Raw genomic sequence first — 17,770 nt, forward strand, 5'->3', positions numbered from 1 at the left:
CACCTGTTTTATCTTTGATCTTAACCCTAGAAGTGCAGAGAAGCAACTCCCCTCCTGCAGTGCCATGAAAACAGTATCAGCATTGACTGATTCTGGTTCAGAACATACAAATAAATTATCAAGACACAGTTTGGCCACCTTCCACAGTAGTCTGTACTGCACAGAACATCAGGCAACTGAAGCATTCATTTAAGGTGGTTCCTCCCCTCTCTCCAACCACAGATGATAAAAAGATGACAGTGTCAGCCCAGAACAATAAGTCATCAAAAAGGTAAAAATACAGCAAAGATTCCTTCCTTTCCTTCAAAAAGAAAATGCAACAAGCACAAAAGATGTTGATTCTCTCATTCTTTAAGGATGGAAAACTGGAAACCAGCATTAAGTTTATTACTGAAAAACAAAACAAAAGAAAAAAATATGGCTTCAGCATTACACTGTCATTTTATTTCCCTCCTGCCCATAGAGTAGAACTGTGCAACACATGTGCATCCCCTACACTGCTGAAAAATCACCAAGGGCAATTTCTGATTAGCATTAGGGAGCTGCAGCTGCATTGCCATCCTGCAGCCTGCTGGGACTTCGGGAGAGGGGTTTTGTCTTTTTTTTTTTTCCTGAGTTTGAGCCTCAGATATCACCTATTCTCAGTAAAGCTCAGTTTCATGGCAAAAAAGAAGCCTACAAACCAGGGGTGTATTTGGCTATGAAAGAAACTTGCCTGAAGTGACTTTAGGAAAAGGTTTTCCTGATATAGGTAAAACAAATGTTGTATTCAATCCTACCAGAAAGCCCCTTGTAAGTAATTCCAGGTAAATACCCATTAAGCCATGTAAAAGCAGAGTTAAGCACTGAACAGGAACTCCTGCATTACATGCTGAGCACCATTTACCACTATGCCAAGAGGCAACTAGTGAGAACTTCTTACTTAAAGACACATTTCCCATTAGGTAATTAAATTAAACTCTAAACTTAGTAGTTCATACTTGCTCTTAAACCGACCTGTTTCAACTGGGCAGTTGATGGGGTAGGGGAAACACATCACATTACTATATACAGTCAGTCTTTCTGCAAGCAGACACTGAACCCAAGTGGCAAAATCCTGATATATTAAAAATGCATGTTTGCTCCAGATTTCAACTGATCACTGTTTGCCAGGAACATCAGAGTAATCTTTTAATACTCCAGCCAAGTGATCATTGTGACTCTTAAACCGGCGTTTCTTCTGAGAAGCGGGTTTCTTCCTCCTCTGAATAGGAGCCTGTAAGAAGAAATAAACAGCAGTCAAAAGATCTGCCCTCCAGCTGCAACATCTGACCTGATGTGTGATGCTGTGCTAGTCATCACTTCAGTGAAGAAGAACCCTGCCTGAAGGAAGGTGCTTTCTTTTTCTGGCAAGAAGCAACAGCATTCAACTCAAATCCAGGCAGGGAGATGTGGACAGAGCAGTCTCTGTATCCCATGCACAGCAGTAAAGCTGGCATTTGTAAGTGAAGCTTCCGAACACTCCCATGCAGTTACAGAAGCAGGTACATGACCCATCATTCTATCCACAATTATGTGCTCAAAGACACCTTCAGCATATAACGAAGTCAGGAGTGCCTACACGGTGAGAGGCATTAAAGCTTCTAGAGTGTAGTGACTAGCAGAAACCAGGAACAAGTCCTATGTGGAAGGGAAAGGAATGTTTGAAGCTAACTGTAGAAAAGACATGATGTATCACATCAAATAAATGTTAAAAAATGAATTGCTCGAAGTCAGGAAGAAAGCATTTTTTGAGAGCTTGCAGACATTTTGGCCTCCTGGTAAAACACTGGGAGCATACCGCACCCAACTTGGAGAACAGCATGTGTGTGGTGGGAGGCATATTACATGAGGGTTCTCATCAAGACATCAAAGCTATTTAGCAGAGAAGAAAAAGTCACAAAACCCCAACCCTTCTCCCCAGAAAAGTAGCTGTTCTTCTACTCCTAATGTATTGCACAGCTTCAAACAGAAGCTTCCACTTTGGAGCTCACAGAAATTTCTGGCATTTGCCCTCTCCTTGATGCTGCCTGGGTTATTACACAGGCTCAAACAAGCTGTAAAAACACTGACTGCTGGCTATAGCATTGTTATCTACAACTTCTTAAAACTGGTCACACTTCCCTGAGCTACACAAAGCATCTATGCAAAGGCTTATCATCTTTTGGAATTAACACTGGTGGCTCAGGAAGTGGGAATCCCCTAGAAAGATTTGCAATTTGTATCTCTTACTATTTTCTTTGGTCCAGTTTCTTGCATGGAAGAAATACCCTGTCGTTTCAGATACTCTTCAATCTTCTCCTCATCCATAGAATCCACAGGAATGCTCCTCCACAGCTTCTGAAACTCTGAAACACCAAAGAAACCCTTATTTTGCATCCTCATTGAGAGCACTCACAGGCAACACGTGCTTTTAATGTGAATTTGCTATGGAGTCTCTTTTTTTTGCCTAGCACCTCTGTAGCTGTGTAGACTGTCAATGTGTTTTATAAGCCTTGGTTCAAAAGATCTTGGTGAAGAGTAATAACTAACCATAAATGGAAACTCCATTTACACATCCTCAGCTGCCATTGTCTTGGGAGACTTGTCATCTCATAGTCCAATTTACTGAAGATTCAAGGCATTTGCTTCAGTGGGTTTATGATTGTTTATCACTGTAATATAATACATACCGTGCTGTACAGATAATAAATTACTAACATTCCTCTGGTGTTAAAAAGAGATACCTTAAAAGACACAGCAGCAGGAAAAAAGGAGAAAGACAGTAAGTCTTAATTAGAGCAGCTGCCATGTGCCTGCACACTTTCTGCCTCACGTAAAGTTCCACAGAGCCTCTGGAATGCTTTCTCCAGGCAGCGGCTGGTACAATCCTACCTCCCTTCATTCCCCAGGCAGTAAGTTCAATATATCCTGTCAGCAGGTTTGGCTAACAAACTATAAATAAAACACGAGGCACACACAGAAACGCAAGACTACATTTTTTCCCTTTATTTCCAGATATATTTAGTATACAGTTGTCAAAACAACCACAACTTCTGCAAGCTTAAGAAGCTGTCCTACACAGCAGGTGATGAAATGATGGTCTGCCACAGATACACTGGCTCTAGACACCCTGCAACAGGATGACACTGTACAAAAGGTATACATAACAGACTTGGTTCCTGTACTTGGACCAGTTCCCTCCCTAATACCTCTTGTTTTTCTATGAAAGATGTGCTTTAAGTCTTGGGTCTTTTTCTTCCCACTACCAACAGTAAAGGGCTGTTTAAGCTTTCCAGGAAACAAAAGAAAGGTATTTTGCCCATGAAGAACAACAATGTTCATTTTTTGTAATGCAGAGTTTTTGAAGAGAACCAAATCCTGTCAAAACACCACTTTTGGTTAAATGGAGGCAGTGTTCAGCCCATTTTTCATACAGGCACATACACTCTCATACAGCACAGTAGTATCGAGACCACCAGTTTTCAGATAACTTAACGCAATGCTTGCTATCACACATCATCTCTCACCTAATCCTGTTGCAGCAGGTGGAGAAGGCTGTGCTGTGATCAAAGCTTAACATGCAAGAGAGATTCCTTAGGGATGAGCCCTCAGATCAAGACTTAACAGCCTGTGTAAGGTTCCCATTGCATCCTCCTAACTGAGCAGAATATGCTCTTTCAAGCTATTTTCTTTCTGGTCATCCCCCCTCCCTGTCCTCAACACCCAAGGTGAGCCCCCAGAGGTGCTTGGAAAGACTAATCAGTACTGCACATTGCAAGTAACTGTATTTCTAATCATGTGTCTGCAGTTCCCATGTTAAGTGACAAGGCTGCACAAAAATGCACGACTATTAAACAGATCCCAGTTAGAGATACTTGAACACTGTGTTGTGCTGTTCTGCCTTTGGCTCTGCACGGATGACTCCAGTAGGAGCTGAAGAGCTGCAGGTCAGTCCCCCAAGATGTATGGCAGGCATGTGAACACAAGGTGATGGCAGAGGAGAAAAGTGATAACGGAACTTTCACATGACAGCATCCTTTTACTCATGATGATCTGCTACAAAGACAGATGATACTTCTCCTTATTAGAGTTTATGATATATGGACAAATATGTCTCAGTGCAAAAAAAACAAAAAAAAAAAAAAAGAAAGCTGAGGATAGGTGCTTAAGGTTAAACTGGTCTACATTCTGCTGGGGAACAGAAGTGAAAAATTAAACATTAGAAAATAAATGGTCAGCTCTTCAAGGATCAACATGCACAAGAGTGCAGATCATGGTTAATATCTAACCACAGCAGTTTGCATTTCTTGTAATGCAGCGGTTAAACCATCATTATAGCTTCTCATTCACCTTTTAAACTTGGCCAAGAAATATGAATCTAAGTCACCAAGAATCAAAACCACAATGCTAAAGTGGACTTTACACACAGATAATTTAATCCACTAATTGGCCCCACCAGGGTCACTCTACAGTATTCTGCAACTCCCATGTAAAAATTCCTTCATAAATCAGGCTGCTTTCAACGCTGTTGCTCTGACTGTGGTAACCACAAAAGAACCTTCTCCCCATGCTGAAGCTCCATGTAGGGCATGAAAATGTGTTATTGCCTAGGAAAGTTGGGGGGGAAGTCACAACAAAACAGTCATCCCCCCAAAATACTCTGTGTTAAAGGACTGGTCCAGGATTAAAAGCACAGGATAAAGGTGGAGAAGCAACAGAGCTGCCAGCCTTCTGATAGCTGTGCATATCAGCTGTTTGCATTCAGGGTGCCATTGAAAGAGAAAAGGAGATACATCTATCATCTCATCACAAAACCGACTCAGTGTAACACCAGACAATGAGCTAAATGCAAGACTGAAGAAAGACAGCAGCAGTCTGGCTGCAGCGGGCCATTGCCAGACTACCTGTCAGAGTTATTCAGAAGTCTCCAAGGACTATGCCCCTATCAGCTAACGAAAGTTTACACCTTGGGAATATGCTATCTGAATTACTGCAACACCCTCTCTGAAACAGGAGAAACTATGAGAAAAGCTGGCAATAACTACAGCTCTCTAGAAACAACTCTCCACACTTGTAGCTGTGCTATTTCTACACCTCAAAATTCAAACCCTTGACCCAAGATAGAAAAGATATTTCTCCGTCTTTGAGGAGAATCTGAAGTGCTGTAACCCTGGCTGTGTGGCTCCAAGCAAACAGGGTCACCACTTGTTAAAAGCAGCATTTCAAGAGAGGGTCTGAGGGGAGGAAATGGCGTTCAATGACATGATTGCTGTGCTCCATCACCTCTGGAGCAGCATCAGCGATTACAGTTGGCCAGATAGGAGGATGTGTCAGGCTGGCCTATCTCTGGAGAGGGGAGAAGACTGAAAGAAAAATGCTGTGAGGAGCTGATGTGTCTGAAGAGTGGACAACAGTGACAGAAAGCAGTTGTTAGAGATGGTTTCAATATTCCAGATCCTTTTTTTTACAACGTCCTTCTTGTCTCTGTGGACAGGCACAAGGAGTTCAGTATTGCTGTGAGGAGTGGGAAGGGGATTGCTGGGGCAGAAAGCTCATCACATGCTGTCCTGCTTTAGCCAGGCACAGAGAACAGGTTCAGATGCCCACATTCCTGCAACGCATGTAACCATTTAAATTACAGAGCACATTCAGTTTTCCTTCTCCCTGTCCTGTCAACAGCTAGGTGATCTTCACACCATCGAAAGCACAGCAAAATGCTCTTCTATCAGAAACACTAAACTATTTGGGAGATCAGCCAGAACAAGTGCATAATAGCTATAGAAGAAAAAAACCTGCCCAACAGTCAAGACAGTAAGGCTACACCTGACTGCAGTAGCCTGCATTCAGACAAGCTGTCAATTTCTCCCACCACCTGGGCTGCTATGACAAGATGGAGCCCAGAAAAAAAATCCCCCAGGGAGAAATTCCCAAAGAATTTCTGGCCAAAGCAATGCAGGTGCTGTAAACCCTGAAGGAAACACACACATTTTCAGCAGAACTTTAAGTCCTGATGCCAATGCAGATCTCTCCCAGAGGAGGCAGAAAGTTGTGATCCTGGTCCCCAAGGCAGGTGCTCCATGTCTTACCTGGACTATGACCAAATCCTGTATGCAGTATCTTGCAATTTGACCACTGAAATATTTTAACTCAGAGGCTTGACAGAATCAACACTACTCAAAAGCTGCTTGCTTGGCTCCTCCAGATAGCTAACTTCTGGTCTTTCAAGTAAAGAGTGGAGGAAATGACACCATGAGCTGACTGAACGGTCAGTTTAGATGTTTGCTAACATCTCCAGCATGGGGATGTCTGCATGCACAGACTTAAAACAATGAGCTTTGACTATCAGTAACACACAGCAAAGCTGAGGGCTGCATAGCAAAGGTTTTGCAAACATCTTCTCTCTCCAATACCCAAGGGGTAAGAATGCACAGTTACCTCAACTTTATTCCATCAAGAAGTGCCTCATGTACAAAACAAATTTGTGCTGACATTCCCTAAGTGATTACACTCTAACACGCTCCCTTTTTATAAATGCTTACATTTGGGGAACAAAGTCATGGGTAAATGGCTGCATGGTGAACTCAGTGTGGCTTATATCCTGCACTTCTGACTGCCTCACCCACTCCTGGTAAAAAGGTTAGGATTGCTTCTGGAGATAAACTGCTGTAACACACCTGAGGTGAGCCAGAATCTGAGCATAGGACAAGAACAGACAGTAACAGGGCAGAAGGGAAGAAACAACTGAGTAGTGGGGAAGATGGAGTCCTGCTTCCTAACAGTCCCAGAGAACACAGTACTAGATTTATACCAGAAGGAAAAGGTGCTCCATGTTAGGTTTGTGCTGCTCCTGCTTCACCTTGGAATTCAAAGCCACCATTGATCCCAAGCAATTTTTACACTGTTTAATTTAAAATGCTTTAGCCAGTCTTTAAACCTCCTCAAAGGTGCTTAGGAAGAATATTAAAAACATGCATAATTAAGTACCTGAATTTCTAGGCATTAAAACACGTCCTGTATTACATTCAGATGTGAAAGATACCAACTCTAACAGTTAAGCAATCAGACTGGCCTTCCAGCATTCAGCCTGCATGGGGTGAAAGCCTGGTTCACATGCCAAGTGCTGAGCCTCAGCACAAGAAGGCAGTGCTTTACTTGGCTGAAGCACTTGAAATCTACCCTGGCTTTTATAAACACTTTCAGCTACCCACTACTGACAGAAGATTAATTAGTCAGGAAGTCAGGAAGGAACACATGCAATCTGAACCCTCCTTGGCTAATCACATAAAAGGAAGAACAAAAGCCATTCCTTACTGCAAAAACCTTCTCTGCTGCCCTTAAGATCATCACATATAGGTACTGCACCACTGCTGCTGCAGTATGTTGGGATTTACTTTTAAAAGGGGAGAAAGAAAAGCTTGTTCAGCCATCAAAACAACTTTAGCTGGGGCAGAGGTAGGCACTGCCAGCAAGCAGTTCCTCCTGCTATTTCAGACAGCAAGCTCCACATTAACCTCACAGCTCCTCTTTCTCTGCTGATGGAGCTCAGACAGTGGTGGGAAAGGACGCCTGACTTAGAGGATACTAATCCCTACCAACATACATTCAAAACTGGAGGGTGTCATCTGGGAAAATCATGCACCAAGCAGCAGAGAGCCCTTATTTCTAAGGATAAACATTAAACCAGAAACATATTTTGAACTGTCATCAGCTCCTAAGATCAAAGAGCCTAACAACACTTCAAAGATTATTTTGCAGTTTTATAAAAACTTTGTTTTAACGTTACTGGGAGATAATGAGCTGAGAGAGCACCGCTAACACAGAAATGTGTCACAACTCATCCTGTATGCAGACAATTCTGCCAGTGACTCCCTAAGAGACATGCTTCTGGTGCTCTGGAAAGAATCAGAAGCAAAACTGCTCGGGAAGGATGTGTTTGCTTCCTCACAGGGTAACTCAGCTGGAAAAAGAACCCGTTACAGCTGCAGTTAAGTGAGTAAACCCACACAGGGATGTTTCAAGAGTTGTGGTATAGGCAGGCTGACCACAAAATTCAAAAAAGAGAAAGCATTCTTGCCCCCTCTCAGAACAAAGTATCATCATCTGCATGAAAAGAAAAACCAAAGCCAGCAGGAACAGAATGATAATTAAAAAAAAAACACCACACTTTCTGCTTAGATGGAACATGCTGCCACCTGCGGATGAAAGACGGCATAGTTACCTTGAACTACAAACTGCTACTAGTGACCCCTTCACTACAAACACTAGAGCCTTAAATGCCTTCCCTCATCTGGAGATCCAGCCAAATGGCTTAAACGTTTTGTTTCAAGGGGTTTTAGAGTCGTTTTTAACCTTTCCCCCCTTCCATAGAAACAGTCTGAACTGCTTGTTCCTAAACACAGATCAGTGCTGGGTATGCTAAATATACAATGTACTGAACAGCCCTGGATTTATACAGTTAATGGTACACTTCCTGGTGTCATGTTCCAATATATTCACTAAAATCCAGAGGATATTACCCCTGAAGTCACTCGCTAGTCTGGCTAGCCTTGTGTTAATATAAACTATCCTTGTGACAGCTGGATACTTATTCATTACCACCTCTAAATGACTGAAATACCTGAAGACTGCTTATACATACAGGTGTTTGAGATTAACTCAAATCAACTATCATGGAAATGAATGTAAACAAACACCCACCTTCATCCACAGTGAACTGACAGCTCTTGTCATTGTAGAAAAGAATTTTCTTCTTATCAGGGCGATTAACAAAAATTATCTGGTCCCCTAAAGCCTTGAAAACAAATGCAAAAGAACAGCACAAAAATCACTTTGTTTCCAAGGATTCCAACTTGAACAATGGACCCAGATGTTGCGCTACAAAAAGCACAACAAACTAGAGAAGCAGCAAAGTAACTGGCATTAAAAAGCATCCAAAGCAGATACGAGTGGTACGTATATTAATAAATCAAAGATGAGATACAGAGGACTGAGATCAAGGTATAAAAGCAAAACTAAATGCCTACAGTTGGAATGTGGGAGATCAAGAAGTCTTCTGTGAGAAAGACCTTTGACAGCTGTGCTGAGATCAGGCCACATCTGAATGTAAAGGATGAAATACAGAAAAAGCTACAATATTAGATCTTCTGAAATAGCTTTTGAGTTGTGAAATGAACAGAAACAACTCATGAGGAAATTCCTTCTTAGCCTCTACCTCCCCCTTTGAGGAGGTAACTGGAATGGGTTCACTACATCACAGACACATGCTACTCACCTTTATAGCTTTCTGTGCATTGGGTAGCCCTTCCTCAATATCTTCCAAAAGGATTCCCCCCAGCCCTCGCTGGTCATGCTTGTCCAAGAGCCTGAGCAGAGCCTTTTTATCCTTCAAGTTGTACTTGGGCTTGAAAGCATACTTCCCATCTACAACTTCTATTTTTGGATTGTTGACAAGAGCCTGTAACAGGGACATAAATTTCAAACCCTGAAAAAGAACGCATGGTAGTACTTTTTTTAATACCGTGCTTTTGAGGAGCTAAAGCACACGAGCCACGTTACAGCTGCCAGTTTGGAGGTTATTCATCAAGCCCAAGTCATACAGGTGTTACTAATGTGAAAGCCATTAACCTGGGACAAGCCAGGGCTCAGTCTTCCCCAACTGCTGTCAACTGGCACCAGCAGCTGTAGAAGAAACTGAGAATAGCAGACCTCCTGCACAGTAGGATTTTATTTCTGATACCAGGTTCAGAGTGAAACTGACTAGTTATTCATGGGCAACTGAAATGATTTCAGATATGCGCTGAATCAGTTTTGCTGTGCGGCCAGTACCACAATGCAAGTTCCCCTGTAACAGAGGAAACTTAGTTTCTTCTGCAGATGCCAGCCTGACCCTGAAAGGAGAAAGAGAAGAAACACAGAAAGAAGAAAGGAGGGAGAAAACACCTGTAACAGAGAAGATAACTAACTTTGGCACTGCAGGGTATTTTTTCACCTTTTCTTATCCAGTAACAGTTCAGTGATGATTTCATATACACTTGTTGGGAAGAGCTTTTTCATTCCATCTTGATATTCATTATGGAAGGAACCTGGAGCCACCTTTTGAAACACCTCAGCAAAGTCAAGCTTCCATCATAACCAACACAGGGGTTTCTGTAACCCAGAATTTTAGTCCTGGTAACACAGGCTGTATTAGAATCATAGAATAATTAGGGTTGGAAAGGACCTTAAGATCATCTAGTTCCAACCCCCCTGCCATGGGCAGGGACACCTCACACTAAACCGTGTCACCCAAGGCCTTGTCCAACCTGGTCTTGAACACTGCCAGGGATGGAGCATTCACAACCTCCCTGGGCAACACATTCCAGTGCCTCACCACCCTAACAGGAAAGAATTTCCTCCTTATATCCAATCTAAACTTCCCCTGTTTAAGTTTTAACCCGTTACCTCTTGTCCCTAATGAAGAGTCCCTCCCCAGCACCCCTATAGGCCCCCTTCAGATACTGGAAGGCTGCTATGAGGTCTCCACGCAGCCTTCTCCAGGCTGAACAGCCCCAACTTTCTCAGCCTATCTTCATATGGCAGGTGCTCCAGTCCCCTGATCATCCTCATGGCTCTTCTCTGGACTTGTTCCAACAGTTCCATGTCCTTTTTATGTTGAGGACACCAGAACTGCACACAATACTCCAGGTGAGGTCTCACAAGAGCAGAGTAGAGGGGCAGGATCACCTCCTTCCACCTGCTGGTCACACTCCTTTTGATGCAGCCCAGGATACGGCTGGCATTCTGGGCTGCAAGCGCACACTGCCGGCCCATGTTCATTTTCTCTTCGACCAGCACCCCCAAGTCCTTCTCTGCAGGGCTGCCCTGAATCTCTTCTCTGCCCAACCTGTAGCTGTGCCTGGGATTGCTCCGACCCAGGTGTAGGACCTTGCACTTGGCATGGTTAAACTTCATGAGGTTGGCATCAGCCCACCTCACAAGCGTGTTGAGGTCCCTCTGGATGGCATTCCTTCCCTCCAGCGTATCAACCGAACCACACAGCTTGGTGTCATCGGCAAACTTGCTGACGGCGCACTCAATCCCACTGTCCATGTCACGGACAAAGATGTTAAACAAGACCGGTCCCAACATTGATCCCTGAGGGACGCCACTCGTTACTCGTCTCCAGCCGGACATTGAGCCATTGACCACAACTCTTTGTGTGCGGCCATCCAGCCAGTTCTTTATCCACCGAGTGGTCCACCCATCAAATTGATGTCACTCCAATTTAGAGACAAGGATGTCGTGTGGGACAGTGTCGAACGCTTTGCACAAGTCCAGGTAGATGACATCAACTGCTCTACCCCTGTCCATCAGTTCTGTAGCCCAATCATAGAAGGCCACCAAATTGGTCAGGCAGGATTTCCCCTTAGTGAAGCCATGCTGGCTGTCACCAAGCACCTCATTGATTTTCATGTGCCTTAGCATGCCTTCCAGGAGAATCTGCTCCAAGATTTTGCCAGGCACAGAGGTGAGACTGACTGCTCTGTAATTCCCTGGGTCATCCATTTTCCCCTTCTTGAAAATGGGGGTTATATTTCCCTTTTTCCAGTCGTCGGGAACTTCACCTGACTGCCATGATTTCTCAAATATGATGGCCAGGGGCTTCACAACTTCATTTGCCAGTTCCTTCAGGACCCACAGATGGATCTCATCAGGACCCATGGACTTGTGCATATTCAGATTTTTAAGATGGTCTCGAACCAGTTCCTCTCCTACAGTGGTCGCAAGGTCTTCATTCTCACAGTCCCTGCATCTGCCTTCCAAGACTTGGGTGGTTTGGTCAGAGCCTTTGCCAGTGAAGACCAAGGCAAAGAAGTCATTCAGAACCTCAGCCTTCTCCAAATCCTGTGTAGCCAGTTCTCCCGAGGGCTTCCTGAGGGGGCCTACGTTCTCCCCAGTCTGTTTTTTATTTGCTACATACCTGTAGAATCCCTTCCTGTTACCTTTAATACCTCTAGCTAAGTTTAATTCTAACTGGGCCTTAGCTTTCCTAACTTGGTCCCTAGCTTCTCGGACAACATCCCTGTGCTCTACCCAGGCCGCCTCTCCTTCCTTCCACTTTTTATAAGCCTCTTTTCTCATTTGAATTTTCCTCAGGAGCTCCTTATTCATCCAAGGAGGTCTCCTGGCCCTCCTGCTGCACTTCCTTCTGGTTGGGATGCAACACTCCTGAGCTTGTAGCAGGTGATCCTTGAATATCAACCAACAGTCTTGGGCCCCTCTGCCCTCTAGGGCTGTATCCCATGGAACCTTACTAAGCAGGTTCCTGAAGAGGCCAAAGTCTACTCTTTTGAAGTCCAGGGCAGTGAGCTTGCTGCACGCTCTTCTCATTGTCCTGAGGATCTCAAATTCGAGCATCTCATGATAGCTGCATCCAAGGCTGCCCTGGAGAGTCACATTTCCAACGAGCCCTTCCCTGTTGGTGAGAACGAGGTCAAGCATGGCACCTCTCCTTGTTGGCTCCTCTATTACTTGCAGAAGGAAGTTGTCTTCTACACAATCGAGGAACCTCCTGGATTGCTTGTGCCGGGCCGTACCGTCCTTCCAACAGATGTCAGGGTGGTTGAAGTCACCCATGAGAACAAGGGCCTGCGAGCGTGAGGCTTTTCCTATCTGTCTATGGAGTGCTTCATCCGCAGGTTCTCCTTGATCAGGTGGTTTGCAACAGATCCCCACAGTAATGTCTCCCATAGCTGTTCTCCCTTTAACCCTGACCCAAAAACTCTCTGTGGACTGCTCACCTGTCCCCAGACAGAGTTCCATACTCTTCAGCCTATCCCTAACATAAAGGGCAACTCCCCCTCCCCGCCTGCCAGGCCTGTCTTTTCTAAAGAGCCTGTAACCTTCCATTCCAACACTCCAGTCATAGGAGCCATCCCACCATGTTTCGGTGATGCCTATTATATCATACCCCCATAGATGTGCACACATCTCTAATTCCTCTTGTTTGTTCCCCATGCTACGGGCATTTGTATAGAGGCATCTGAGCCGAGCTCCAAATGAAGCCAGCTCATTGGCTGGAGCGGCTGGGATATCTCTACATTGCTCCAAGCATTTATTATAGGTGCTGGCAACTGACTGGGTGTGCTGGGATGGAATGATGCCCCCCTTCCCCCAACACATCCAGTTTAAAGCCTCCTTGACCAGTCTGGCAAGCCTCCTACCAAAACTGCTCTTTCCCTTCTTTATCAGGCCAGCTCCACCAGCCCCCAGACCTGGTCTACAAACTTGGGTCCTGTGTTCAAGACACCCAAACCCCTGACTATGACACCACCCTTTTAACCAGTTATTAACCTGACTAATCTTCCTAGCTTTTTTTAGGTCCTCTCCTGTATCCTGGAGAATTGATGAAAAGACTATCTGAGCTCCAGAGCCCATAACCACCTCCCCCAGGGCTCTGTAGTCCTTCTTTATGTTCCACAGGCTACTACTACCTATATCCCTAGCACCCACATGTATCACCAGGAGCGGGTAATAGTCCACAGGACTTACTAGAGCAGGCAGCCTCTCTGCCACATCCCTGATCCGTGCCCCCGGTAAGCAACACGCCTCCCTTGAGACAGGGTCTGGGCGGCAGACGAGTGCTTCTGTCCCTTTCAGTGTAGAGTCCCCTACTACGACCCGCCGCTTTTTCCTAGCAGCACCAGGAGAGATCTTTAGCAGTGCATCAGCCGGCTGTTTCTGTCTCGAGTGCGTTTCCTCATTAGCCCCCTGCAGGACAGCAAAGCAGTTCTGCGTGGGGACAGGGGATTTAGGGGGAAGCCCCTTGCTTTTGGTTGTCCTTTTCCTTCTTTTTTTTTGTTGGTTTTTTTTTTTCACTAATTCCCAGCTTCCCAGGTTAACGGCCTCCTTCTTTCCTTCATGAGGCAGAGGTGAAGCTCGAGGCCCCTGCACAGTTTGGGCCAGGAGCAAGCATTCCCGCTTACTCTCAGCTTCCCTGACATCTCGCAGTCTATTAACAGCATCCCGCAGCTCAGCCCCTGCTGCAGGAGGACCTCCACCAGGAGTGCAGCCCTGCCCATTGCGCACCCTCCCCTCAGCAGACCAGTGCAGGCACTCTCTGCACCCCGAGCTCTGCACTGCAGCCTCCCCTCTCACCGGCTCTGTCTGGGTGCCTACGCTGGCCACGCCGCGGCAGCCAGAGCAGAGCAGCGGACCGGGCCCTGATCATACGACGAGCGCTCATCATCCCGCTCACCGGCCCGCGCAAACTGCCTCCACCCGCTCTGCTCGCCGCGCTCCCTGGGGCAGGTTTTTAACCAATCAGGGCTGGTGCCGCTGCTTCAGGCTCCGCCCCGTGTGAGTCAGCTGCTCGCTCTCGTCAGCTGAGCGGCCGGCTCCTGGGCAGGTCCTGTCGAGGACTTGAGGCTCCCTCGGTGGCTCTTGTTGCTCCGAGTTGAGGCTCCTGGAAGCTGATCTCCCCCCCCCCGCTCCGGTGTTGAAGGCGTCCTCTCTCAAGCTATTCACCTCAGCAATTGGTTAAAGCAACCCTAGTTTTACTATGCAGAGACTTCTTCCTCATGTCTCAAAAAACTTTACTGCTCTATTGCAAGGATATTAAACACGATATGAGCAAAACCAGGTATGCGAATCAAGTATAAATACTAAATATGCTATTCTGGTGATTTATTAATCTTGAAATTTCATGAAGATATTCAGATCAATGAAGCACGAAGATCGACATGGTGGCAAATTATAGTCAACCTGTAGAAACAAAACCTAGCATCTGGAGTGAGACTAATGAACTCCAGCAGTGAAATTTGCACATCTATTACCCAACAACTTCAGACATATTTCACATCATAGAATCATAGAACCATTAGGGTTGGAAAGGACCTTAAGATTCAGTACATGACAAAGAATGTACTGTAAGCCTATGAAATTTGGTGCCATACTCCTTTGTTCTAATTAATTTAACATCCTCAACATCGGAAGAGCTCTCTGCATTATTTTTATTTAATAAAGGAAATCCTTAAGAAAACCAGCTTCTTTATATAAAATCAGTAATAAAAAATTCACGTGAAGTAAAATATGCTGTGTAACAATTGTAACATGTCCTTAAAAATGTCAGAATAGTCATTTCACTGTTACTTCAACAGTAGAGGGTACATAACAGACAGACATGTGAATCAGTGTAGCTTCCTAAAGGGGAGATTATATATTTATAGAGCTTGTCATTAAATAAATATGTATAATCCATTATTTTCATAATGCTTTATCTCTAATTAAAATCCAAACAGATGTTTTCATTACCTCACTCATTAACCATTGCTTCTGTTTGAGTCCAATATCTAAATGCTGTGTTTCATCCAAAATCTCTTCTAAGGTTAATGGATGTGTGTCACCACGCTGGTGCCTAGTCTGGAAAAGTAAACAGGATCTATTAGAGCTCTATAATTATTTTATTCAGTGACTCAGTTAGCATAAAGTAACTAAAACTGGTATTCTGTGATGACAAAACAACTGCTGCAAAACCAGACTAGATACAGTACACACAGCATATGAGTTTCAGTTTAGGGGTTTTGAGAATATGAGATAAAAAAAATTAGTACCAGCTGAGAGTGATGACAAAGTCATCTGTCAAGCACCAAGTTACATGTTGTTTTGATAAATAGCTCATTAATACTAGAAGCTGACAGAATGCTGCAGTTCCTATTTCTGCTGCAAATAACATACCCTGTCTTGGTTTTTAAGTGACCTGGAATAATGAGGATTTCAGTAACAGAACAATATGCTGACCATTCTGTTTACTGACAGCACTTTGAATTTAACAAGCAGCTTCTTGATATAAAAGAATTTTGGAGCTGAAATATACAGCATCTTTCAGCTACCACAGAAGAATAAAGAAGTATTTAAAACCGTTATGATTTTACAGCAAAAGTCTGTACCTTCATGTAATTCACTATTTTAGCAAGAACTCCAAACTTGTAGCCAGAGCCTCCTGAAAGGGCCTTGAAGTTGAATGATCCATTGCTGTGATCTACAAAAGGAGAAAACAAATCATTAAATTATACTTCCTGCAACACCCTGTTGGCTCTGCCTTCCATCTCTTTCTCAGTCTACTTCCACAAGCTTTCAGAATTACAATTATGAAAAGAAATGTGTGTTGCAGGAGTAGCCACCCTCAGAAGACTCTGCTAGCACATGTCTTGATCCAGACCCACAGAGGTACCTGTCGACACACATGGCTCTGGAACACTTCTCAGCAGAGCTGCATAAATATAAAGTTATTGGGACATGACCTTCAAGAAAACAGCAAGACAGCATTACTCCTGTAAGTGTACATGTTTAATTCTGTGGCTTAACAAACCATAATCATTTATGCTACATTAAGTCACGCTGAAATAACATGCTGCATTTTTGCCCAGCCATTAGCTCTACTGATAGCTTTGCGCTGTTGGGACAGGAGCAGAAAGTTTCACTTGTTCCATAAAAGTATTCAGCAGCTGGATGTGCTTGTGCTGGGCTTACGCATTAATTTATTTATGCAGCTCTAGTAGCGAATTTATATGAAAAAATAAATTTAAAATTATACAACTTGGTGCATTGCACCACTGGGACAACAATTCAGAATCCCCTCTGACTCTGGCTTAATGTATTGTGAGGTTTGCTACCATGTAAAGTTTGTTTCAAAAATTCCTGCAGGGTTGTTAATGACTGTTGTATTACCATTAGCTATTAGCACAGCACATTAAACAGAAATATCCATAAACTGCTATCAAAAGCCACAGGCCTATTACCAGCATAATGGTATCAGCTTCTCAGAATTTCAGCTACTCGAGAAAAAGAACATTTTCTCTAAGTCACCACACAAATTTTTTAATCCACTGGTGACTTCTAATCACACTTGACAGGACAGTAGGTGTTCTCAGAGATACCGAGCTCTGGTTACTTCTGTGGAAGAATCAATTGAGGGAGAAAAAAGAACAATTAAAGTCAGGGCAGTAATGGAGGGAGAGGTTCCAGTGGGTGCTGAGCAGAGCTGAGTCTTGTCTCTGCTGAATGTGGATTAGAGCTGTGACAAGAAGCAGTATGAGGTCTCAGAGGTTTGCACTGGTCAAGAAAAGAAACAATAAAAAATCATCATATTTTAGAAAAAATACCTAAAATGTCTGACAGACCCATCATCTCCACCGAGTAAGCGGCAGGCTTGGAGAAAGTCTGCTACCTTCTCTGTGCTTAAACTTGGATTTTCTTGACAAGTTATTTACATGAAACTCCCAATTAATTTTCCAAAGTCACTATGCTTTGGATGAATTTTTTTCATGTTTTGTCCCACTGCATCTCAGCCTCCTTCCAAGCTGATCTGAAAGTCACTGCAAAAGGCAACTACAGAGTGGGAATGCTGGATGTAATCACATTGCAAACAAATCCATTTTGGATAATTATTGGGAATACTTCATGGAAACTGGTGCTGGTATAATAAAAAACACTTCAGACACACTGAAGTAAAAATGCTGAAGGAATAAACATTAGATTAAAAACTCAGCGAGTAGTAATTGTGAAGCTTTTATATGACATCATATTAGAGGCTTTACATAGCACAATTCTAAAATTACCATAGAAGAATCACTGTAACTCCACAACAGAAGAACATTTTATTGTGATAACTAAATTAAGATCGGAAAAGGGAGAAAAACAAAGCTGCTGAAAATACAGCCTATAGGGATCTTCTCCTGCAGGATTCTTCCCTTTTATCATTAAAAATTAACATCCACACAGGACATTTTAT

At 43.8% G+C, this 17,770-nt stretch overlaps 1 protein-coding gene across 1 annotated transcript; it reads right to left on the bottom strand.

Moving 5' to 3' along the window:
- Positions 1-333: 333 nt before the first annotated feature.
- On the bottom strand, positions 334-17,456 carry GTF2E2 (general transcription factor IIE subunit 2). The gene is made up of 7 exons (XM_061463681.1): positions 17,142-17,456; positions 15,927-16,018; positions 15,292-15,399; positions 9,272-9,454; positions 8,698-8,791; positions 2,251-2,366; positions 334-1,255 (listed from the first exon to the last, which is right to left on the bottom strand). Exons 1-7 carry the CDS (start codon positions 17,164-17,166, stop codon positions 1,139-1,141), a joined length of 735 nt encoding a protein of 244 aa, XP_061319665.1. The 5' UTR covers positions 17,167-17,456; the 3' UTR covers positions 334-1,138.
- Between the last annotated feature and the right edge of the window lie 314 nt (positions 17,457-17,770).

Source organism: Pezoporus flaviventris, unplaced genomic scaffold (assembly GCF_033815535.1).
Source record: "Pezoporus flaviventris isolate CSIRO_AGI_PZ_B2104156 unplaced genomic scaffold, CSIRO_AGI_Pfla_v1 ptg000002l, whole genome shotgun sequence".
NCBI lineage: Eukaryota > Metazoa > Chordata > Aves > Psittaciformes > Psittacidae > Pezoporus > Pezoporus flaviventris.

Bases quoted from the DNA above. Each gene is read 5' to 3' on its own strand.
- GTF2E2 (XM_061463681.1), bottom strand. From the start codon at position 17,166: ATGATGGGTCTGTCAGACATTTTAG. The intron at 9,455-15,291 runs GTAATGAAAACA...TCCCTGTTACAG, and splicing joins AGCAATGGTTAATGAGTGAG to GCTCTTGTCAACAATCCAAA. The intron at 1,256-2,250 runs GTAAGAGATACA...TTCTTCTTACAG, and splicing joins AAACTGGACCAAAGAAAATA to GCTCCTATTCAGAGGAGGAA.